General features: G+C 39.1%; 2 protein-coding genes across 2 annotated transcripts in view; both read right to left on the bottom strand.

The window, feature by feature from the left end:
• Positions 1-21,397, bottom strand: part of MTUS1 (microtubule associated scaffold protein 1) — a 90,263-nt gene extending 68,866 nt beyond the window's left edge. Inside the window, exons 1-4 of the mRNA XM_065633218.1 lie at positions 19,284-21,397; positions 17,024-17,219; positions 6,565-6,741; positions 1,916-2,050 (exon numbers count right to left, since the gene is read on the bottom strand). Of these exons, the coding sequence (XP_065489290.1) occupies positions 1,916-2,050; positions 6,565-6,741; positions 17,024-17,219; positions 19,284-21,305 (2,530 nt within the window). The 5' untranslated portion in view covers positions 21,306-21,397. The remainder of the gene's footprint in view (positions 1-1,915; positions 2,051-6,564; positions 6,742-17,023; positions 17,220-19,283) is intronic.
• A 31-nt stretch (positions 21,398-21,428) lies between these two features.
• The window catches only part of FGL1 (fibrinogen like 1), a 79,631-nt gene continuing 75,695 nt past the window's right edge, over positions 21,429-25,364 (bottom strand). The window contains exon 10 of the mRNA XM_065633227.1: positions 21,429-21,503. Within this exon, the coding sequence (XP_065489299.1) occupies positions 21,435-21,503 (69 nt within the window). The 3' untranslated portion in view covers positions 21,429-21,434. The remainder of the gene's footprint in view (positions 21,504-25,364) is intronic.

Here is a 25,364-nt window from a genome sequence, read left to right as displayed (position 1 = left end):
AATTTAAGCTGTATTTAAACTTAGCTTTAATTTACCAGAACTCATATTAGAAGAAATAATAAGAGTTTTAATAAAGCTTCTAAGCAGAAGAAAATGTTAATAAATATTTCACTTCAGCACTAAGATGGAATTACTTAAGTCTCAAAACAACAGCAAATACAACACAGCTACGGAAACCTTGGCTACAAGGGACCTCTGGAGACCAGCTATCCAGCCTCCCTCTCCAGGCAGGGCCACCATCAAGACGAGATTAGTTGACCATGCTTTTGTCTAACCAAGCCTTGCAAAGCTCCAGGAAGGGAGGCTCTACAGCCCAGCTGGGCATGCTGCTTCTCCCACTCCACAACTCTCAATCATTTCCCATTGCCACATCATCTGGTACTACTGAGAAGAATTTGGCACCATCACCTTTGAAGAGCTATCCTCTTCAAGTAACTGCAGACTTACGATATCTCCTCTTACTCTCCTTTTTGCCTGACTACACAAGCTCAACTCCCTCAACCTCTCCTCACAGGTCATGTGGTCAGAGACCCTAACCACCTTCCTAAGTCTCCAGCTGACCTTTCCAGTTTCAAAACAACCCCCTTGAACCTGGAAGGCCCCCAAACACAACAAAGTAGTCCAATTAATGCCAAGCAGAGGGTGGAATACCACTCGTGCAGGTACTGAAGGCATGTTTCCAGCACCCAGGGCACTCAACATGTTGAGCAACGCAGTTGTGTCGTGTGTCTTGGACCCCAACAGAAAACATCAGCTTGTCAGACAGCAATACAATTTCTGTTTGTTTCAAAGTGATTTACAGTTCATGGCAAATTATGTTTCTTTTCATTGTTTACCATGTTAAAGCATGTCATTACAGAGTGGCATTTGGCAGGCATCTCTTCTATTTATTCTCAATTATGTCAGATACCAGCTTAAAACTTAAGCCTAAAGCAGAAGGATAGTATTTAATTAGGTTTATCCAATTACAATAACCAGTTCACCACAAAGATGTCAGAAGCAAGCTGATTATAACTAGGATTTAGGAGAGAGAGACAGCAAGCTTATTTATCTGCTCCCATTACGTCTTCAATTTTGGCGAGAGAATGAGTTGTCAACTGCTGGCTGTGGCTTGAGAGGAAAAGCATTGTTGGCCAATCAAGGGGTCCTGGCTTAAATAGGAACCAGAACAGTGCTTAATAAAAAGCCAGAAAGTACATTTAAATTAATGCTTTCTTTAGCACCAGAAGATGATACACCATTTTCTTATCTCAATTAAAAATCAGAGGAAACTTCTGCTTCCACTTCAGCCAGTAAGAATAATATCAAGAAAAAGCAGCATGAAGAGTAAAGCTGTTTCTGGGAGTCTTCCCTTGGAAAGATGGGACAATGTCATTCATCTATGAAAGAAGACACTCCATCTAATAATACTTTATTCAAAAAAATATCCCCATCCGCCAAGGTCCTTTTTGTCCTGAAGGGGGTGAAGATAATGCAAAGTCTGCATTAGGACTAGGAGAACCATACACCCAGGATAAATTCATGGTAGGTCTACCCTGCAGATCACCAGCAGCCACAGAGTCCGTGCCTGAGCTTCGTGACTCAAAAGAACTCTTATCAAAACAATGTAAACCTCACACGATGACACCTGCCACATAGCAAAACCCATTTAGTCCTTTTACCATGCAAACCTCAGCCATATCACAGTCAGACCTCCTCCTGAAACACCCCAGTCAATTATGACAACACAAAGGACATTTAGCCTTCCTATGAAATCTTACAAAACCTGATGCACCACTGATGTGATTTTAGTTCCTTACACTGTTTTCCCAGACCACTATTCAATAAACACTGGTTCAGGAGGCAGCCACCTCCAAAGGTAATGTACCCTAACAGTAGTAACTGTAGTTTCACTCTACAAAGCAGACCAATATACCTTTTGGGGTGGACTTCAGCGAGTGTAATCTAGGTCTTGGTACTGCTTTCGAAGGGACAGATCCTGGAGTACCATTCTGGCAGGCTGGTTTCAAAGGCCACTCTCCATTCTTGATGATGACTGTGGCATTTGCAGCTGCAACACAGAATAACAAAGAATTTGCTCTAGGCAGTACCTAGTTTGGGTAAAGTTAAATCCTAAAACAAGCCTGTTTTAACCAAGGCTATTTAGGACAAACAAGTTGGAATAAAAACATTATGACCACCTTTGATATCTTCAGTACAAACAGACTGATGAACAGATCAGTCTATGACTGTTACAAATACTTGTCAGAACTAGACAGACACCTTCGAACTATGCATAAGAGGGCAATATATAAGTATATTGATCAAGATACAGAACTAGATGTCCGATCTTGCTGTACAAAGCGAACACAGAACACATTTCAGTTTAAGCCAAGAAAAAGCATCATCAGTACACGATGACATTCTGGACACAGAATTGACTGTCAAAAAAATAAAACTCAAAACTCAGACAACTTCTTCATGCAACATCTTCCCTTGTTCTCTCTAGTGTGAGCTGAGCGCACTGTTGCAACGATACAGTGCACATGCCTCCAGGAGACTCTGCACCCCTTCCATTCTCCTTGTGGGGCACTAAAAAAACCATGTGAGCCCAACCACATTTACCTGCTCCCAAACAAGTTTTAAGAAAAGTTCCCGTAGTCTCTGTTCATAACAGTGACCTCCTCAGTGACAGCAGAAAACTGTCCCTCCCCACCCAAGAGAGAGCTGCAGTCATACAGCAAAATACTCCCTGCAAAAAGAGGCAGATAGACTCAGACTGGGAAAGGCAAGACAATAAGCAACTGCTACCTCACATCAAAATCAGGTTTCCAGCTAACAGGGCAGCTACTACAGAAGATGTTTTGTTCCATTTCAAAGGAACCCAGGAGAGGTTTGTTTGGGCTTGGTGTCACAATGAAAATTTTTCCTTGAAAAAAAATAAAACTGAAATTTGGGGAAACCATTGTTTTATTTGTCCAGAAAAAAATATGATAATACTGAAGCATGCATAGATTGAGTACACTTTGGTTCAGATACTAAAAAATTATGCAAGGTGACACATGCAAGAGTAAGAAACTGACATTGCATTTACGACAGACAAGCAAAAACTAAGTCACGCTGGAATAATTTGTCACACTGTTGCTTTTTTTCTCTAGTCATTTAAAGAAAAAAAAAAGCAGAGGGTCATAAAAGATTAGGTTTGCCTCAGATTACAGTTCTAATGAGGCTTATATTTTTTTAAAGGTAATGTGAACTACATATGTAATACCGTTCATTGAAAGGTGGAACATATAGTTCTGAAATTATTTTAGTGCCTTTAAATGCATTAGCATAAACCATGGATGTTAATTTCTTTTTAGCCACTAATCAATACATTTTCAACTACAGAAAGAGGGACAGAATTGCTTTCCCTTTTAGAAACATACACAAGGGAAGTCCTCTTTTTTTTTTAAAAAAAAAAAAGGAAAGTTGGAGCCTCACTAAAGGCACAAAAGCAAAATATTGCACAAAATCTATACATAAGGAACAATTTGCATAACACATCAATGACAGTTATTCTGTGAGAATCTGATCCTGATCAAGATCGGTTGATTCAAACCAATTTGTTCTAGTAAAACATGAGGCCTGAAGCAGCCCTTAACTTTTTCTGTAAAACACTAAATTAAGGATTTTTGCCCAGAGTTCACTGCAAGCAGCTAATAATGGCCTACAAAATGCTGTGCTACTTCCTCCTAAACCAGAAGCGTAACCATGGAATCAACACCTTGGGTAAGCAAGCACATTTCTAGTGCAGGACTAGTTAGAGCACTGCTTTGTCCTATTAGAAGCGCTTGAGTCAGTGAACCAGGCTATGTAAGGAAAAAAGGCAAATTTCTGAAGTTTGGTCACTATATGATTCAAAGATGTTATTCACAAAATTAGGAGTAGCTACTGCAATCTTCAAGAAAGATGGACAAGTATGAAGTGATCTCAAGCTAAGATCTAAAGGGTTTAAAAACTCAACCCATTAAAAAAAAATTAGTGAAGTATTGACTGTACAGAAATGCAGCTCCAGGTCAGTTGCTAGAATCAGCTTTTTAAATTCTGAAACACTATTGGGTTTTTTTTACATGCAATTATCCTAATGCAATTCAAATTTGGATTCTTGTTCTTAACCTCAGAGTTTAAACATTTCAGTATGTTCAACTGATAGTATTTTCAGCTCAGCACTGAAATTGAGATTTCTCTACTGTTAAAAAAGGTCAATTTTTCAATGCTCAAACTGACAGCTTGCATGCAAAATATGCTTTTATTAACAGCATTTCAAACTTCGTGATTTCCAAACTTCTCAAATAGTAAAGTATTTTTAGAGAAAATAATCGTAAAATGCAAGTGCTCATTAGACAAAATACCCTAATGCTGCCACAGGAAATTATCAGTCCAAAGACATCCCATAACAAAGGGCTGAGCTGACACAGCAGGAGAAACGTCCTCTTTTGTAATTTTTTTTCTCTGCTAACACAAGGCAGACTCCTTAAGCAAGACAAGCCAAGAGACTTTGTCAATGTAATACTGTTGACAGGACCACTAAAGTTCGTCATAAAAGTCACGACACTAACAACATAAGCTTCCTGTCTTGATCTCTTTGTGTCCCACCAATCTAACGAGAACATTTCAGGTTTGCAAACACAGATATTTTTTTTTTTTCTGACATTATTGTATAGTAGACTAAATGAATGAATAAAAAACAAGAACAGCACTGTACTTAATATTAGAGTACAAAGTAAATCATCAGTTCTTTCCAATTTGATCCGAAGTCATAAAATCTTCACTTTACTAACATGTTAATTATCTGCAGCCTAAACTCTTTATACCCGCAAAACCTGACCAGACATAAATCATTCTCATCAAGTGTAAGAAATTAAAGAAAAATCATCTCAGAGAAAATCAGCAAGTCAAAACATTGCATACATTTACCAACCTCTACAAAACAAAACACATGCTTTAAAATAGAAATAAAAAGGAATACAACCTACTTCTTTTCCCAGTAAACGTGGCTAACAAAGAAATAACACAAAAGCTGTAAGATCCCACTACCAGCAATGTCAGTAAGGTAAAATCATAGTGGCTTCCTGAGTCAGTCGGTGGTGTTAGTGTAGAATTTATGAAAATAAAAGGAGAAAAATTAGTTTCTGTGCAACTGCGGAGTCCTCCTGGTATAGTCATCTAAAAAGGATCAAAGTAAGCTTAAAGCCAGAGACACTGCAGCCATGTTCAACCTCTCATATTGCTCTTGCTTGCTCTTCGTGAATCAGAGTGGAAAAAATTGTAAGCTTGAAGGCAGTGGACAAAACAGATTAAACCAGCTAGCAAATCAGGCTAAATAAGGAGTCATCTGTTTGGATACTTAATCTGAATACACTTCTTTGTTACAAAGCGATGAGCCTTTCCTTTGTTACACAAGAAGTAAAACAAAGAGAGGACAAAGCTGCTTAGGAATTCCAGATACAGCCCTAAACCTGAACAGCAAAAGTCAACATGGCTGTCACAGTAACCGAGCTGACCTGATTACACGGGAACACGCACTGCATATTTTATTACACAGACTCTTATTCCTTTGAAGAATATGTTAGGTCTTAGCTTTTTAATGAAGGCACTATAGGGGAATTAAAAAAAAAAACAACCAAAAAACCTAAGAGAATATTTAGCTATAGACATATGCATATGCGCATACATAAACTATAGACATGTTAAATCACAGTTCTCTTTTTAAGTCCATTGAAGACGGCATCTGGCACAAAGAAGAGGCCTTCACCCAGTCTCCAAGATATAACAGATAATGTGTTAGTAACAGAATATTTGAATGAACTCATTTGCATATGTATAGCTGGGAATGCTAGTATGTCTGACAGTCAATTGTGTGTTATTTCCTTCATATTTTTGCCCCTAGAACTCCTACAATTGCTGGTACGAACCCTATATAGAGCTTCAAATCAAAGCTAGTTCTGTGATTTTTCTCCCTAGTTTTCAATAAGATGGATTTGGTTCAGGTCATACACCAATGCTTACAGTTACCTTAGAAAAATATAGCAGTCTATCCATGCAAAGTTTTACCTTCTGAAAGCAGTTTCACTTACCTGCTTTTGATCTCATCTGCACATTTTGGACTGAAAACTTTGAAAGCAGACATAGCCTAGTTCAAAAAGAGCATTTCCTATCAAAAGCCTCTAACATGCTGTTCCAAATATTATGACAGGTTATCATTCGCACTGTTCAGACTCATTTCTTATTGCACTACATGTAAACATCAGCAAACTTCTGCTCAAGAAGGCCACCTGGTTCTGTAATGTTTCATGATGGAAGAGGAGCTGTACTGCAATCTCTACTCGAGCCAAAAATCCAAGGGTCAAAGCTTCTTCAGGTGGCATGTCTCCCAGAGGAAAGTTCTAAACTAAGAGGCAAAAAGAATAAGACCTAGAACTAATAATAAGTAGTACAATAAGAATTCACACAGACCTGTGTCAGACAGGACTCCCTTCAAGGGGATTTTTTCGACAAGCAGCTGGCTATCAGTTAAAACCCATAACCCTGATAGATACTTACTGCCAAAGAGACTTCGCTCACTCTGAGTGCTGCTGACAGATGAGACGCTTGGTGTTCTCTCAAGCACAGATCTTTTGACAGGCACTTTGGATTTGGCGAGTGGTTTACCGGAGCTAGCCCAGGAGGCTGGAGAATTTTTCACAGAGACATGCTTCTCTCTTGGCAAAGATCCTGCACCTGTCAGTTGGGGGGGAAAGGGGCGAGAGAGAAAAGAACAAAAGGAGTTGGAAAGAAGCTTAAACAATCGCTGCTTCTACGTATATGCCTACAAATAAGATTTACATGTTAAAAATACACATAAAAAGGCTTAATGTACCTCATACTGACATGGTAAAAAAGATGCTGTAATGCAGTAAAACAGTTCCAAGGATTTAAAGGATCCCATTTTACCTGCACATTGACCTCAGGAACAAGTCACAAGCTTTACAGACTGACCTTCAAAGAAGACATTTATATACACACACACACAAAATCTTTCTAGCATTCTCCTACCTCTGCATTACGGTTAGCTGTACAGGTGATCTCATAAAGCTAAAACTTCCAGCTCAAAGACAACCCAAGAAAGATTATTTTGTTTGTTCCCACCCTCAAACCAGATTCCTCCTTCCGCCTCTGCCCTCCACCACTTGAGAGAGCACGCTAAAAGAGAACATCCTTTCAAGGACAAACACAGCACAGGAGTATCAGATTGTGTTGCGCTCACATACTGAAAACTGACTAGTTCCGCAGAACTGGTTAAACGGCACTCTCCAGAACCAAGCTCTTAATGGCCAACTGGTGCAGACGTATTTTTGCATGAATTGCTGTTTTCATTTGAGCTTGAATACAAATGCCCAGTACTTATGTTTATCAAATAGTATCTATTATATATAGGAGACAGGTGTGCCATCTTCAGACAGGAGCTTACTCTTATACTACTAACAAAGCAACTATATTTTCTGCAAGTAAATTTAAGTTTAGTTAAATTAAGCTTTCAGTTTATTTCTGAAAAGTGCACACCCAGATTAAAGCTACAATGGCCCGGTGGAAGTTATGTACACACAGACTTGTCTTTCCAGCACAGAGTCAACTCCTGTCAGCTCTGACATCAAGATCTTTATACAGTCCTCTGAATAAGTATGGAAAAGAGGTTTTCCATTTTTGTACAAAGACAAAACTAGAGATATGGAAGATACACTCACATACTTCTGGAAAAAGATTTTTTCATTTATTACAAGAAAAAATATCTTACAAAATATCTTAACTTCTAATGTCATTGCCATTTTCAAGTCTGACAGACATAGTTTATCTTACTTGAAAAGAGATGACTACAGTGTTTCAGATTTCACTTAGAACAATCAAGTTTCTATTTAAAGGGACTACCTTTCTCCTTATTCTTGTCACTATAAACCACATTTCAATTTCGCTTAAACTATGCAAGAAACTGCTGAAATATGACAAAATTAGCTAGTAATTCCATTTTAATCAATATAAGTTTTGCTGCAGGATCTCCAAACTTAGATACCAATGACCAAGAAACCATCAATTTGCCCCAAGACCAAGAAGGCAGGACATTAAGGGGATTATATTAAGATTTAGGCAAGAAAAACATTTGTGCTCAATGGCTGCTTTTCAACAGTAGGTGGTGTGGCAGGATTAGATAACTTGTCTCAAAATATCCTCTATTATGCACACAAGAACAGGAACAGCACTAGTAAAGTATGTCCAAGCTATTTCCCTCAGTTCATATCAACTCAGTAACAAAAGAGAAACCCTACACAGAACATACACTGAATATGCGTTAGGGTACTATGTAATACTGGTCACTAAATAGAACTAAAAAGCTTTGGTGGGTTATTAAACATGCTTTACATCAGACCTCTCTTCAGAGGTGCATGTTTACTATTTGTTTGACATTGCTATGCAGAACTGTAATTCTGTATATGGCTTTTACCAGAGCCTGGTATTAAATCTCCAAGACAAAATTAACAGCCATATTTTAGAATTTTTTGTGAGTTACTGCAATGGACACTTGCATATTTCTAACTCACTAAAGAGCATCCAGCTTTTGTAGTGCTATGAGAACACCACAAAAAACAAGCTCAGACTTATTGAAAAAACCTCAACGCAGCACTCCAGACAACAGATCTGAAATCATTTGTGTTTGACCTAAAAAAGAAAAAAAATCTGTAACATCTGCACTTCATACAACAAACCTAACAGTCTTCTAAAAGTTTCCATGTTGTTTTCTAAAAGCTTGTTTTATTAATGGATCAACATACCAGAAAAGTAATTAATCCAGACTAGTCAGAAATTCCTTTTCTAAGTAGCCTCTCAGCAAAACAATGTGCAAAAACCAAACGCCACCCCCTTGAAAAAACCCAACCAAAACAAAAACAAAACACCCCACACAAAAGAAAAACAACAACAACAAAAAAACCACAACAAAAAAAAAAAAAAAATCACACAACCTCTCCTCCAACAACAACAACAACAAAATAACAAAAAGGGCTGCTGTACAAAGACTGCATGTTAAATTTGCATGACTTAGTAAGTAGAGACAAGGGTAGCACGCTTGATTGCTGTTGCGCTGGACTGATTCATTCGGTTTGAAAGGTACAGGAATGAAACTCTGTTTTATTCACAGTGATTTTCACTCAAGAGGGGTCAAGGCAGGCACATGAAAACGCTCTGTCTCTTCTGGTACAGCACGTATATATATATATGACTTGCAGCCAGCCCAGCTTCCCTGCAGAGGCTGGAGCGCTGTGCTCTGCACCAGCTGTGAACTCAGCCCCCCTCACCAGCACAGCAAGTGCCGGGATGCCCAGTGTCACAAGCACGTCAAGCCAATGACCTTTGGTCTTTTCTTAGTTCTACTGCCCAGTGCTTTTCTGCAAGGCTTCTATTAAAGTAATTACTCAAGGACTCAAACACATTTTTAAAACTTCCAGCTCGAGGGAGAGTTTCTTTTAAGTCATGACACAAGATCATTAAGCAACTACTCTAGGTGTCACTTCAACTAACAATAACGGTTTTACAAAGTATTTTTATAAGTACCATTCCCTAAGAAAGGAGTCGCGCAGGATTAAATGCAAAGGTTTTGAAGACAGAAGCAGGAAGATATGGTATATAAACAAAAGTACTGGAAACAAGCACAAAAGCAGGATATTTAGTGAACCATTTTATCAAGACTACAAGCAATAGCATCAAAGTAACAGGCTTTCATCAGTTATTTAATCTAGTCATTGCAGTGGAATACAAGAAACATCACATTCCTCTACACTGAAGTAATGAGTTGGCAATTCTTTAGAAAAAAGTCTCTATGCAACAACCACATTACTTCAAGTATGTTAAAGTATCTCTTGTACTGGAATGGAAATAAGCAAAGAACGAAGCTCATTTTTCAAGAAGCTCTGAAGTCAAATTTCACATCCTTACTCAAATAATCATCCTCTTATGTGAATCTCTCATAGGTCATTATTGTCAAGAATAAATTAAGGCTTCCTCTAAATAGCACTGGAGCCTAAAAAATTCAAACTGAGAGAATAAGCATAATCTAGTAGTGGTGAACTTGGGACTTTTTTGATACCAGGCAAACTGTAAAGTTGAATACGTATTCACCAATTCCGAAATTCAATGTCCACAATTTCATACCATATCAACACATTTCAGATCTAGAACTGAGCACAGAGCAAATGGCATTCACAGAGCTATATGACACATGGAAATGAACGGTTGGAAGCCTTTCCTAAATGGAAACTTAGGGCAGACTAAGTGCAAAAGGAGTCTTTGGAAGGATGTTTTCGTTGTTGCTGTTTTTGTTTAAACCTAAAGCTAATGCTAATAGTTGGTTTGGCCTTTTATTACATTTTCTCTTGAATATGTTGATTTTTTATTTTTTGTCTTATGCTTTTCTGATTTCTTTTCCTGTGAGTTTAAAAATCCATAGGGCTCTATTTTAGAAGTGCTAAATTACTTAGCTTTTTAAAAAAATAAAGTATGATGAAAAAGACCAGTCTAAGCCTAGAGTATAAGGTCTTTATAAAGCAAGTGGAGTAAGACTTTGAGAAAACATGCTATTTTTTTTTGGCATCTATTGAAAGGAACAAGTAAATCATAGAAAGACAAACTGGACTTTGGTATTTTTTCCAGCAGACAGATCTTAACAGATTTGTAAGAGTACTTATGGTTACTATTTTGAGCACCGTAAAGCAGGAGCAATACTAACAAATTTCTGAAGGCTGCAAACTCCCCAGGTTGCCTGATTGGCTATTCAACAATATTAGTTATACTGTATTATGCTATGCATATATCAGTGTTCCTTCAAGGAATAAAGAGTGGTTACAGCATGTTCCATAATCCTACTGAAGATCTACAGATAATCTCTTTTTAGTTATCTCCCCCTTTTAAAGTCTCAAGTTACTACCAAAATTATGAAAGAAAAGGCAAGACACAGTTTTACCTTATGTTGCTAGTAATGCCTCAACTGCTAAACATAAACACAGAGAATGTTAAGTTACTGCTGGGTCTGGAAATACTTACATGAGAGGGATTTACTTGTTTAGGGGACAACAGCTGATCAGAGAACTCTTGACATATTAATGCAAGACCCAATTCCCCACCTGATGCAGACCTCCACAGAATTGTTCCCATTCACGTACGATCCCTAGGAAAGTGCTCCTCTCTGGCACAGGCACCAAGGAACCAGCAGCAAGCTGGTGCCAAACACATAACCGAGCTGCCAGCAGCCATGAGGGCAGATGTCCATGTGCTCCTCCTCTTGCAGCTCAATATTCTCAGACTAAAACTGGAAAACTGATCATCAGTGCTACAGAGCATTGTAACAGCAGCCAACAACAACCAAACCAACCCTCTTCATTCTCTCAAACACTCCCACTGTCAGAAGAGCAACTGGGGCATTTTCAGCTGGGGGAAGAAAGAGGGAGAGAACAACATTCGTGTATGCCTACTGTTAAATTTAACTTTTTTCCCTTCCTGTTTGGCCCAGTTATGAAATCTGGCAGACCTCCTCCCAGTGAAACCCTTCCACGATCAGAGGGACTCCTCCCTTCCCAGTCTTCCCTCGGGCTCAACTCCTTGCATGGGATCTCTCCAGCACTTCGAAATAGCCCTTTCTCTTCCCCAGCCACAAGTCCAAAAATCACACCTGTTCTCCCATCTCCAGCCCTGTCTGCCCTCATGCCACCTCTGCTGGATGTATGCAGTTTTAGGTTTTTACATCTTTATTAGAGAACTTTTTCATAATTTTCAGCTTTTACACCCATGTTACCTACAAATAGTCTTAAGTTTTCTGTTGTAGGATCTCATGCACTCCTTGCATGAATAAGGAACCTCACTGTAGTAAAACAAATACAATTTTCTTCAGAGAGGTAAGGATTCCTATTTCTCTCCTGCTTTAGCTCCACCCCGAGAGAATTCAGAACTAACCAGTACAAGTAAAGAGTTATTTGAAGACACACCAGCATGTCCTTGCAAGCAAATGACTAGTTACCAAGAAATTCCCCTGCAGGGAAGTGGTCCACACCTCACTCCTAAAGAAGAATATTCTTATAGATGCATCCACATTTCTGACAGCATTGATATGTGGACTGTTGGTATCAGCGTCTGCAAGCATGATCACATTTCTTGCCACAGCTATAACACATTAAAACCCTGATGTGGCTAGCCACAAGTCACCTGTAAAAAGTCTGGGAACGTATGTGAAAACTTAATTCCTTAAGTATGGTCACTGATGGCACCAGAAACAAAGCCGACAGGATTAAATGTTCCCTTCTAGAAGCTGGCAGTCAACAGAATGCTAAAAAAAACCAACCAAACAAAAACAACCAAACAACAAAACACTATGCCATTGGTATACCCAGAAGTCTTGAATTATCAAGTTTATATACATCTCCAAATGTATGAAAACCCATTTAAACCATTTGGTTTCAATTTCCCATCCTAAAACCCTTTATTTGTGCAATAGACAGCAATAACACTCAATAATGAACACAGTCAATCTGTTTTGGCCTGGTTTTAAGTTTGGAAGCTTCCCTGAATTACATGTTTAAGTGTAAGATCAAGTCGAAATGCAACAGAAAATCCAACAGAAGGAATTTAGCAATTACAAACTAATGAGCAAATCACTATTCCAAAGTATCACTAAAACTTTCGTAGTCTAACACAACTTAAACATATTTCCTATAGAAGATGGGAAATTATTTTTCCTGTGTTTCAGTTAGTTGCACAACACCAGAAAAGTCCTTCAGTATGATCAACTTCTCATTAGGAAAGGGTCTCGCATATCCAAAATCTTCAAGGAAACACAGAGTTCAGCCTGTTGAGTTTCTCTCTACACAAGCTTTTATTACCCTAGCTAACTTCTAGGAAAATACTAGCAAGTGAAAGAGGGAGTACTACTGAACTAGACTCATGGAAAACATAAGCGTAGCACAGGGCTTTCCTTAGTTATCAGTGACTTAAATCAGAGATGAAATGGACCTAAAACGTCAGAAAGTAACTGTCAGATAGTCAAAGACATTTTGCTTGCAAAGATGATTTACATGACTTCCATTAACTTCTAGAAGTCTTTAACAGCAAGTAGAGGAAAAATATTTTTAATGCTTTCATATCCCCAAATAGTTTTAATTACACACAAGGCTTGACAGAGCTCTCATAGCTAAAACATCAACAACACGAAGTTTCACACAGTGGGAAATAATTGAAAGCAAAGGTATTATTTTAAGGCAGAAGTGTATGTGAAGTATTAGCATATCAGAAATCTGAACTTGCAGGTGAAGCTCCATTTCTTTACATACTTGACTGGGTTGCAGTTAGCACTAAGAGAATAAAAACACAGTGGTGGGCTTTTACATTTTTAGATCTAAAGTAAACCCTTTGTATCCCTGTTTTACACTGTTCAAACACAAACCAAACAACTTCCAGTGTCTCACACTGTCACAGAGTTTCCACATAACTGTATGGGTGGTAGGACGCGGCTGCTGGGCAGGCAGGAGTGACGTTCCCTGGGACCACCAAACCTCCTTGGCCTCTCCACTCCCCTTTCACCCCTCCCTTCAAGGGAAGGAAAGACAGGACTCTTCCCAAACCATAATACCTCAACTATTAGCAGGCTATTAGTCCTCCACAGTGGTTATGTACATCCAATTACAAGGCTGTGTGTGTTTGCTGGGAATGAAAACAATAGTTGCTTTCCTTTCTGGACTGGTTCAAAGTCTTAAACCAGGGCTCCAAAATTACACACGCCTTCCAGTAAGAACCAGGTATCTCGAACACTTTATTCTCTGTCTTGAATTCTAATAAATGTTTTCTCTAAGAGAAAACTAAGACAGCAAAAGGTAGCCTGCCACCCAGGAACCGCAGAAATCTATGCATGCCACCATGGAAAAATTAGCTGTAGAGAATGAAGATTTTTTTGTCCAATAATGAGTATGTGATCGCAGGTCATTCTCTCTTATGGAGGAATGGAGACAAACAGTTACAGAAATAATTTTGAGGTATCTAGCTTGCAACTGTGACCCGATTTCCAGATTTGCTGCAGAAACGGGGCTTCACCTTTCACAAGCCACTTCGGTACATTGAATGAAGTTGGGCTCACCCTTTAGAGAATCAATTTCTAATTCAGCAAAAACTCGAAGTTCCAGCCAAGATACACCAATATTGGTAAACAGCAGTCAGCAACCATTTTGAAATAAATAAAAAAGTTATTTCTAGCTTAACGTGCTCTGCAAATAACCTCTCAAAAATATACTGCCTGAGATATGAGTTTCTCCTCCTTCTGCTCAGGAGAGGATCAGGGAATTTCCTCAGAAGATAGGTTTCCTATTGGGTTAGTGTGTTACTACTGAAAACTTATGGTTTACATTCACTAGTGAAAAAAGATTACCAAAATCTCAACTCCTGCCAAGTTGCAAAGATCTTAAAATTGGTGTTTTATACAGTGCGGTTTTTTTTCTTTCATTTCTTGGTTGTAGGAGAGTTTCCTGCTTGCCACTGGACATGACAGCACATGATACAATTCCCTGATCACAAGCTCTTGATTATTCTGGGAATAATACACATACTAATAAATTTTGGACAGATGGACTGCTTCTCTACCTCAACATACACATATGAGAGATGACACAGAGCTATACCATCACTTCTCTGGTTCATAATATTTAATGGACTCACTACAGTGATTTGTCATCCTGCCCAACAATCCAAACACAGACAGCAACTGGTTAAGAATTAGTTGCATTTATGTTAGTACCTCAGGAAGCAACAAAGTCATTAATATTTGGACATTTTTAAGACTTGGCTTAACAAATGCCTGAACAAACTAGTCTGAATCCAGTGCTGACCCTGTTACATGCAAAGGTGGCTGGACTAGGTGACCTCCAGAAGTCCTTTCCATCCTGGATTTAGCTTGTCTGTCTGTAGTCTAGAGAAATCCTGACAGCAAACAACTGTACTATTTATCTGCACTGCTGGAATTATATCAAGGCACAAATTTAATACCAAATTGTTCAAATGATGTAAGTGGAAGAAATAGTTATTCCCTACAGGAAAGCTTTAGCTAAAACAGGTAACTGGGTTTGGTTCACGAGCTGCCACTTGATCACAGTAAGTGTATGTACAGTTTCACTTCAAAAACTTTACAAGCAGCAGTGGATGGGGTTTTACCTGAAAGGTGTGGTCACATAATACCAGGGAGCTTTGGTAGCAATACCAAGTAACTCTTACCTTTCCCCCCCCATCTTTGCTTCTCCCACCCCATTCTCTGATTTGCATCAGTACTATGTTTACCAGGGAACAAGGAACTATGTTTAAGAATTCCCTTAGCAAGGGATGGGAAGTTAACTTGATAGAGTTTAATGCATCAAATCCTACTTAGTAGCACCAAAACGTTGCTAAGCAAAATGAAAGGTCAGATTTGCCAGGAACAGTGGCATTGGTGGGGGGGATGGAGAGAGGGCATGAAAAAAGTTCTCATGGGCAGCACTAAAATTCCAGTCTCATCAGATCATAGCATGAGTTTGAAAGGTTGAGCTGCTGCTTCATTCTTTTATCTTAAGCAGCCTTTTTCAGATAGGAGAAATTTGGAAGGTATTCTACTGACTACTGTAATATCAACATACAATGAGATAAGGAGTGACAGCTTTAGCTAAAGACACTTGGAGAGTAAAGGTTTTTATTTTCAACAGCAAATGCCTTCTGCTTCTGAAAGTGCATGACTACTTTATGAAGGGAAAAAGTTAGTCCTAAAACCCAGCCATGCTCACATTTCTTTCTAGTGATGGTGTCATAAATCTACTTTGGATTAACAATCTAAGGGACAAATATGTATCTGTAGCTACATCCACCTCAGCTCTTCTAAGACAATAATTACAGATAGGAAAGCTCTAAATTGGTATTTAAAGAGGTGATGAGTCTACCAAGAAATCGGTGGCTTACAGATAGGTACCTATTTCACTGAGCAAGTCCCTCACACTAGCAAGGATCAAGACAAAGAATAGCCTACATCCACTTTCTTTGAGGAACTTATCCCATAAAGGACTACAGATACAGATTTTATCACGCTTCACCACCTGTATATAATTAAGAGGAGTACTTTGGACTGTTTTATAATCTTAGATTGAGTGGGTTAAAAAAAAAAAAAAAAAAGAACGAACCGGTTTTACTGGGTATAGCTAGGTGTGCACACTTTCCAAATTACAGCGTACTGTAGTGCAGTCATTTATAGCCATGCTACCTTTGCAATTAGCTATATTGCCACACTTAGTTAAAAAAAATCCCACGTAACCTGCAAGAGCATTTCTGAATCTCTACAGTGCAATTACAGAATATAGTTTACAGTCACCAGATTTGAACAGCAGCCTACAGACCAGTTTTGAGAATGCCCCACGTCTCACCCCATCCCTTGCTATTAATCAGTCTGAGCTTAATTAGCAGCTCAATCAGTAGCTTCACCTTTGATTATGTTCTCCCCTTTCTAGAAACGACACAGCTGTACCAAAAACTAGGGTGAATAAAATACACTATGTCCTGAAATAAAGGTGATTCCCGCTGGGATAGCATACAGTGGCTTATCATAAATGCTGTGTACCTGAGCGGTGTATTTTCTCCTCTTAACTTTTACACCTTACTTTTATACCCGAGTAATTTTAGTTGTAATTTGACAAAGTACTGTTATATAACAAAACTATAAATAATAATATTTAAATATTGTTTCTTCTAAGAGCACCGCAGTCTCCTCAGCATATTCCTTACAAGATAAGATTTTTGCAATGACAGGGTATAATACAGCAGCAGGGAAAGGCAGGTTATCAATTTGCAATTTAGACAGAATCATGTTTAGCACCAAAAATACAGCTCTGTACCATCCTAAAAGGTCTATCAGAAAGTACAATAAATATGACATCTTAATTTTAAGAAACTGGTTAAGTAGTACTATTACAGTGGAAAATTCTCTTACCAGAGCTTGATGACAGAACAGCTGCTTTTTGAGAAGGTGTTTTAATTGTACAGATACTTTTATTTTCACATCCTCTCTTCAAGGGCAACACAGATGGCATTGATTTAACCTTGAGAGCTGATACACTTCGTGGTGTGATTGGGCCTTTCTTCAGTACGTTTTTCCCTGGTGTTGTCCCATCTTTCACAGAAGGTGTCTGGTTTTTTTTTAAAAAAAGACAAAAACAAACACACCACAAACACACACCACCACTGTGAGAAGCTGAAGATCTCCCTTCCCAGCATCTGTAATGAAATACTGATGACACAAGGGATATGCTCAGCTATTTGTTGTCACGTTGTCCACATTTGCAGTTCAGAATCTCAAGAATCATCTCCTGAATGGCCCTCAGTAACACAATACTGTAAGTTTGAAGCTAATCACTGGTAATGACAAGCATACTAAAGAGTTTGCAGAGGTCATTTGACATTGGAGTTTCTTCCTCTTCCTCCCCAAACTCTAATTAAGCCATTCAATTACATGACTGCACCTAATCTCAAGATAAATTCTTTACCACATAGAAACAGGTTAAAATCTGTCACATTCAGGTGCCATAGATGAAGTATCAATTCAGGAGTGGACCCAGGACAGGTTTAAAATAATTGGTTTATACAGAGCAGTCATCTATCTTTCATACAGAATTCTTGCTCCAGTTTACATAGGCATGAATTCATATTCATCTTCATATGCTTTTCTGTGACTCAAGCCAACATTCAGTGATTTGGTCGTACTAATGCACTTTCCACTTTGACTCCAATCCTCATCTTTATAAGTTAATCTGTATTTTTCAGAAGATCACTTATTGAGTCCAGCTGACTGGTCTGCTGCACATTCTTAGAAATTGCTCTATAGATTTTCCAGGTACCAGCAGAAAAATTAGTATCACAAAGATTTCCATCTCAGTGACAAGATGAATTAAAAGCATTCTCTCCTAATCTTGGTAGCAAAAGGAAGGAGTGAAGCAGAATCCAAGTTTTGAAAGACTCTAGAATTAAAAGAAGACTGTCCCCGCTTTCATGTTATTATAATAAATAAATAATATTTATTAATTCCTTCTGTAATGCTTCAGAAATGGATAGCTGCTTCTGTTTTACCTGAAGTAGCTTCCTCCATATACTGAGCTTTACTGGAGTTTTTCTAGCAAATCAGTAAAGCCTGGCAAAAACTCAGACAACGCTGGTTTTACCAGTAACAGCTTCTGCCGTCATTTCACCAATTTAACATAAGCTGTTGAATGTTCAAGCAAACAACAGGGGCGGCTCCATAGCATCAAGACTCCAACTCTGCATCCTTACCACCTCTCCCGAGATCCCAGTCAACCCAGCCCTGAAGTTCTTCCTTTCTTTTGCACTGTTCCTTTTCTTTTAACCTTCTTTCAGAGTATTTGAAGGCAGCACATTTCTCCTGACAGGCAGCTGAAAATATTTCCCAACGAACCAGTGCAGGCATCCCTCCCGGCCAGGAAGTTTGCACCTTCCAGCTGGCTGACAGCCCAGACCAGGTATATGCCCTCTGCATGAGAAATATTTCCTGGCTACTCTTCACTATTCTAATGAGCCCCAGCTCTACTTCAAACAAACAAGCTCCCAAATTATTCAAAGCAGACAGTTAAGTTAATATGTTAAAAAGAAAACGCTTGACCAACTTATTGGTCCTCAGGTATTGTGTGGCTTAATATTATTGTTAGTATATGCACAATATTTCTGTAAGTAAATTTTAAAAAGTGTAGTTTAGTTCTAAAGCATGTTTTGAAAGAAAATGAAGTAATGAAAACAGCAATTTTTCTCTAATGCATATTTAAAGTTAGAGCACAACTAGAATTATCTTGATAAAAGTGCATATTAAAGCTATATTTAGAAAAACCTCACCAAGTTATGCTATGCAATTTTACCAGTTTGACTAAATTAAGACTTGCTTGCTTTTTTTAGAAGTCTTCTCAACTGCACTGTCTTAAAAAGACTTCATAAAAAAAATTTACGCCATGTAATAAGATGAAGGCTGAGGATACTAAATCACACTTGAGGTCAAGTGCAATCAGTTTGTCAAATGGTATTTCTTCACTCACTTTACTAGGGGGAGACTTCAGCTCGGAAATGAACACCACGGTTACCTTTGTAGACACAAAACACATTCCACAATTTCCACTCAGCACTGTGCGATGCAGAATGCCCCTTTTCCAAACGTACAAAACATTATTCAGTTTGTAAAGAAAAAAGCTTACCAAAGGATCAGGGTGCAGGTCAAATGTTTCATTTGCCGCATCTTTTACCAAGGCTGCTTCCAGAAGAATTCCCACGTTGTTGCTTTGCTCTTTTTCACCTCCGGTCGGGTAGATGGTTTGAGCACAAGGCTGCATTAAAGAGTTTGAACTTTCCATTTTATCGTTCAGCATCTCTTTCGAGTTCTCTACACAGGCTGGAAGCACAACAGAAACCGAGGAGCAGGCCGAATGGGCAGAGCTTGCTTTGCCGATGTCTTCCGGACTCTGCTTGAGCACAGGTGTCTTTGAAGCCCTGTGGGAAGCGCTTCTGGGATGTGTTGTGGCATGTACGACTTGGCTCGTGAAGAGGTGTTTGTTAAGATGTAGCTTATGGGGCTGATTTACAGGCAATTCCACCTTAGTGTCTTTAGCCAGATCTATTTTCTTTCTCAGCACTTTTATAGAGGGGGACAATTGCCTCGGGGAAGCAACTGGTGAAGATGAGGAGACAGCTGATAGTTGGGGGGACTGCGGAGACTGTTTTAATGCTGCACTGCCTCTTGACTGTAGCACAGGCCTGGACATAACCTTTGGCTTAACGTTTTTGAAATTAGGTTTGGGAAAACTAACAATCTCTGATTTCTTCGCTTTGGCTATTGTTGACGCAATAGAAGACCTGCCCACTGGTTTTCCTGCAGTTTGACCTGAACCAGCTTTAGGCAAAGGCCTTCTATTGTGCCCTCCTACAAATGCCTCGTTTGGCTTCAGTTCACGAGTCTTATCTCCAAGACTTGTCAAAGCTGAAATAGAAAAAGTTCTGGTTTTTGATCGTTCATTAGGGGTTGAAGTACATAGACCAGAATCAATTTCAGCAGCCACAGGACTGAAGACCAGGAAAGTTGCTTCACACTTGAGGTCAGGCGTAACATTCCTCTTTGACTTCAGTACACTGCAAGGGGCATTGTGCATATCCTGAAGAGCAGCATTTCCAGACACATTTTGTTCTTTGGTTAAGGGTTCACTTGTTTTGTTTGATACTTGTTCTCCATCCATTTTATCTACCGGGAGAAGGTGCACATTGTTTACAGGACTATCCACAACTGTTTCAGCATTGCAATTCCCAGTTTCATCACGGTCAGGGGTATGCTGCAAGGATTTCATTTGGTCATTTTCACTGATAGTAATGCATGGTGATAATGTATCTTGCCTACAAGGACCTATACATCCAGCAGTTAGTTTTACAGACTGTGCTTCTGTTTCCTGTGATTCTTTATCAGCCTTGTCCGTGTGTTTCTGATAATGTTCAACACCTGCAGAGGCAGGATGAAATACTTCAAGTTCTGAACAAGCATCTGAGCTTCCTGAAAACACCATCATAGAGGAGAGATTAGGTGTTTTTTCTGAGCTGTTTCTCTCAAATTTCTCTCTCGTGCATAATTCAGAAGAGATTAGCATTTCTCCTAGATGCATGCCATCATTTTGATCAGTTCCCAGAGCTTCACCTATAACATAAGTAACATCCAGTGTGCTCAAGTGGCATCGTGCCCTGTCCTTTATCAGGGACTGTGTGTTCTGCTCTGAAGCAGGAAAAGGTAATACACTCTTAGAGTCAGTCTGACTGTAAGGCACAGATGGTTTCATATTCTGATTTTGCATTTTTGTCAAAGCAATGTTACCTTTTAATAAATTCGTTGATTCTTTCAAGTCACAGTTCAAAGGACACACACAAGTCTGCTCCATGATGGAAGACGACTTGCATGCAGCATCTGCATCTCCCAACGGAGCTCCTATGCAGTTGTACTTATCAGGTGCTTCAGTACGCTGTTGTTTTAAAAGAATACTTCTTGAGTGACTCTTATTTTCAAGAACAGTATCATCTGTCACTATATTTTGGTCAGCTGAATTACCACATATCTTGGTGGCACAGTTCTTTGAGGAAGGTATAGCTCTGTCACATACGTAGTTACTTCCATTTTCATCCCTTCCAAGAAAGGAAGACTTCAAGCCATTCTTTGCTTTGTCATTTGACTTATCAACATTCATTTTGAAGGCTAAATTTTAAACTGCTTTCATTTTATAGTTATTTAAAATACCAGGGAATGCAGATTCTACTGAACTTTGCAGAAAAGAAGAAAAAAAAAAACCACACAAACAGCTTTTCCCTGGAATGTGTCAACTGTCCTGAAAGATATTTAAAAAGTAGTTCTTCGTTTTCATGTTTCCCAAGAGGATGCAAAAGTTCTGGAATCAAAAAAAAACCCCACAATTAAAAACGATTAGCCAAACTAGGACTTTAAGACAGTAAGTATTCTTAAACTATTAGTCTTTGAAATAAGTGCAGCCGTTTCGATCAACTTCCTCACAGAAATGAGGCTTTTGCAATGATGCCATTCAGTCATGTTTACCTCCACAAGCCATTTCCACTTCCCTGACTGCCAAGCAACTTTTGAACCCTTTGGTCAGCTACAATTAGTGTGACTTTAGAGTTGCATTCTCAGATACTTGGCTTGCTTGGCTTCCATGCAAGCAAAGGAACAACCCAAAACATTTGGGTCCTCAACAGGGAAAAGGTATCAGAGGAACTACATGATAAAACAAACTTTCATTTTTCCCCTCTTCCAATAACAGGTAACCCAAAAGGACACGGTTCCTCACACTGTGTACTCAAGCTATGAATCTTCTTACTGCATGGTGCTTGGAAGCCAAAAGCTCACACAGACTCAATCACAAGCAGGTTAAGAGCAACGTAAGAAAAATCTGTCCAAAACTGAAGACTAAACTGACTCCAGAAGCTCCCAGTCACAAGCTGCAAGCAGCTCAAAGAACTCTAGGGAACAATCACCACACACACTCATCCTGTTCTCACACCCTTCGTTCAGCATTTAGCCCTAGCTGCTGCTGGAGATGGGACATGGTGTTAGGCAGATCTCCAGTCTGACCGTGTCTGGTCACGCATATATTCTTACGTACGAGATCGCATGAAGACAGGAAATTTAGAGAGATCTAAATTGTAATAATGATGAAATGCTGCTATATAAGCTCAGGTCTAGAACAGACATCAGAGCAGCAACACAGGAGCAACACTAAGAATCCCAGTGAAGAAAAACTTCAGTGCTCACTCCTTGATGTACATAGCAAAGAGCAGTAATGACCCCAGACAGCAGTTTTTCTCTGCACTGAAGGCCCTTTTCCTGCCTTTTAAGGAAGCAATGCACAGCAGAGATGGCTCAAGATCTTCCAAGAGTTGTCTTAAGACATCCAAACTGAAATAAAGAGAAGATGGGGAGGTTCATGATCATCTCTGGGGTTACATGAGTACACTAGCCCAGTGCTGCTGGGGTAGATGCACATGGGACCCCCTTCAGAGGCACTGGAGAGCAATTCCCTACATAGCAGCACAGAATCTGGCAGGAAGAAGAGTCACTTTCAGACCAATAAAGTCTAGACAGGAGGGAAAGAGTTCACTGCATCCAAGAGGGAATCGGGCTGAGGATTCATTGACGAAGGTCAGCTTCCCAACTGAAGAACAGGTAAATTGGACAGGTGCTGAAGACCACCACACGTTTGGAGTGACAGATTCTACTCTCCAATTAAAGAACAGGAGCAAGGATACTTGTCATCAAAAATGATGAGCAAGCAGGTCAGTGGTGTTTAGCTAAAATGCAGACACCAGAGTGCAGTGCCCTCAAATGAGGATACTGATATAATATTTTTGAAATTTGGTGGGAAGAAAGTGGCAGGACATGAACATCAGGATTATGCATATAGGATGGGCAGAACAATGCACACTAATATGAGAATTATATTAAAGTCTGAAATTATTTGACTGTAAGGTAATCACCACAAGTAGCAGAGTCACTAAAGACTAAAAATCCAAGCCTAACAGAAAAACAGAGAATATTTGATCTGCACTATCAAATGTCTCAAGTAGAGTGACCATACCGGCTGCAATACACTGAGACAGGTCAAGGAGGCTACATGATCATAAAACTTAAAAATAATGGGAGATTTCCACTATCCCAATGTTGATTAGGCACATTGAAGAATAATTCCTTGATCATACTTTTGTACCAGAATCAATGACTGCTTTGGGAGACAATAGAAGCAACTCTTGCTTTGTTCTCTAACAAAGAAATCTAAATCCTCACAGAAACAATAAAAGCCATTTGGAAAACCACAGCAGGGGAAAGAAAACAAACTCTTATCAACAAGTACTTCAGAAAGCGTGAGGAAAAAAAGAAAAAAAAAGCCAGCACACTAAGTATTGAAAGGTAAGTTACTAGAAGCAAGAATACATCATTCAGAAACCTGACTTTTCTCCTTAAGCCTTATTTTCTTAAGCTGGAAACACAGCTCAAATAAGTACATTAAAAATAAATCCTTTTTCATACCAATGAAAAGTATAAAGGTTTCCAATCAGGCTGTAGGGCCTGCAAACAGTTTTGAGTACAAAAGCAGCCTCAAATTACGACTGTTGTAGAACTGCAAGAATTTTCATGCTCACTATGGACCAAACACAGAGTAGTTTCTGGTCCACAACCTTGTCTTTACATGGGATTTTAAACATCTGTCTCAGACTGAGGGTAAGAAGACCATGGAAGAAGGAAACAACAAGCTACCAAGACCAAACAGCACCCACCTCTGTCTTCCACAAGATGAAATGGGTTGACAAGCTTAAAACCTCCTGGTTCCTTAAGGCTGGTCTAGATCCTTTGCCTACACAGTATTATTCAATCCCTATAGAACTGTGAACAATTTTAGTCCTCTTACTTTCATTTTCCATTAGGAAATGTAAGGCAGATTCAAGAATTCTTAAAAAAAAAAAAGTCTTCCCTGGAGGCAGGGCAAGAACCTGTCCTGAATAACTTTCCATTGATTTAAGTCAATCACAGAATCAACTGCTGAAAAATATTTGCAAACTTTGATTTCACTGTTGTTTTGACATATTAAAACTAGTTTCCACTTGTCGGAAGCCTAGCCCATAGTGCAGCTTGCTCACCTAGTCAGGTAACAAAAAGTTAAGATTCCACTTTGATTCAGCATCAGCTCAGATGCAACCAGCAGTCTTCTCTCTTTCAAGAGCGTTCTCACTCCAGAAAACATGGAACTCCAATATGCCAGGACTTAGCAAGACCAAGATCCCAGGAATTTTAAGAATGACATGTTAGTTTGCAGTATGCATAGCTAATAAGGCCAAAATTTGAAACACAGGCAGCTAAGCAAACCTTGATCCAATCAATGCTAAAGAAGCTCCAAGAAAAATAAAAGCAGTTTTCAGACTGAGTAGACAAATGAGGAAGTGTGTTAAAGTTGCATATACGAATGTGTACACGTACTTATAGAAGTCTGCTCACTCAGTCCTCTGGCCTTTCGTATAACCAGACAATACCCAGAAATAAGCCACTGATTCAACTATTTTTAAAGCAAATTTTCACTTCTGTAATCAATACTTTCATTGGCAACTAAACCAGCTTCAAGTACAGCTTCATATCCTCGTCTAGAGTCCTAAAAATGTCCCGCATAAAAAGTGAGGTATTTCTAAGAATTATAGCACATAAAACACTGTTATAACGTTAATCCTAAAAAAAAAATTTACATTCTGTAACACTGCAGGTACTAATATGTTCAGCAGCTTATCAGAAGTCTTCCTGGTGATGAGAAATTCTTTAAATTTAAGACCTGCCGTAGGAGGCTAATGAAAAAATAACCTCAGCCAGCATCTCCTCTGTAGAAGTCAGTAGCAGATGCACAGACACAACAGTTGCCCTTCCCAAGAACATTCTTTCCCAAGAATACACTGTTCCTGGCAACTAGCCACTTCGGGAATACTCTAAACTAAATACTACTAATAAACTTGCTTTGAGTTTATCTTACACCAACAAGCATTATGCGTGCCTGGCCCTCACATCACCCTACAGTGCAGTGGAAAATAGTTCAGCTGTTTTGTGCCTGCAGTAAAGCTCAACTTGCCAAATTTCAGTTGTATATTTCAAGTGCTCACACATTGCAAAAAGAAGACTCAGTTAACAGAGATCTGAGTTTTACCCTTCCTCAAGAGATATAGGGGCTTGAGGTAACAGAGCATCACTTTGATAAAAAAGG

The sequence above is a fragment of the Caloenas nicobarica genome, chromosome 4 (assembly GCF_036013445.1).
Source record: "Caloenas nicobarica isolate bCalNic1 chromosome 4, bCalNic1.hap1, whole genome shotgun sequence".
In the NCBI taxonomy this organism is placed as follows: Eukaryota; Metazoa; Chordata; class Aves; order Columbiformes; family Columbidae; genus Caloenas; species Caloenas nicobarica.
This window is presented reverse-complemented; position numbering and strand designations above follow the sequence as displayed.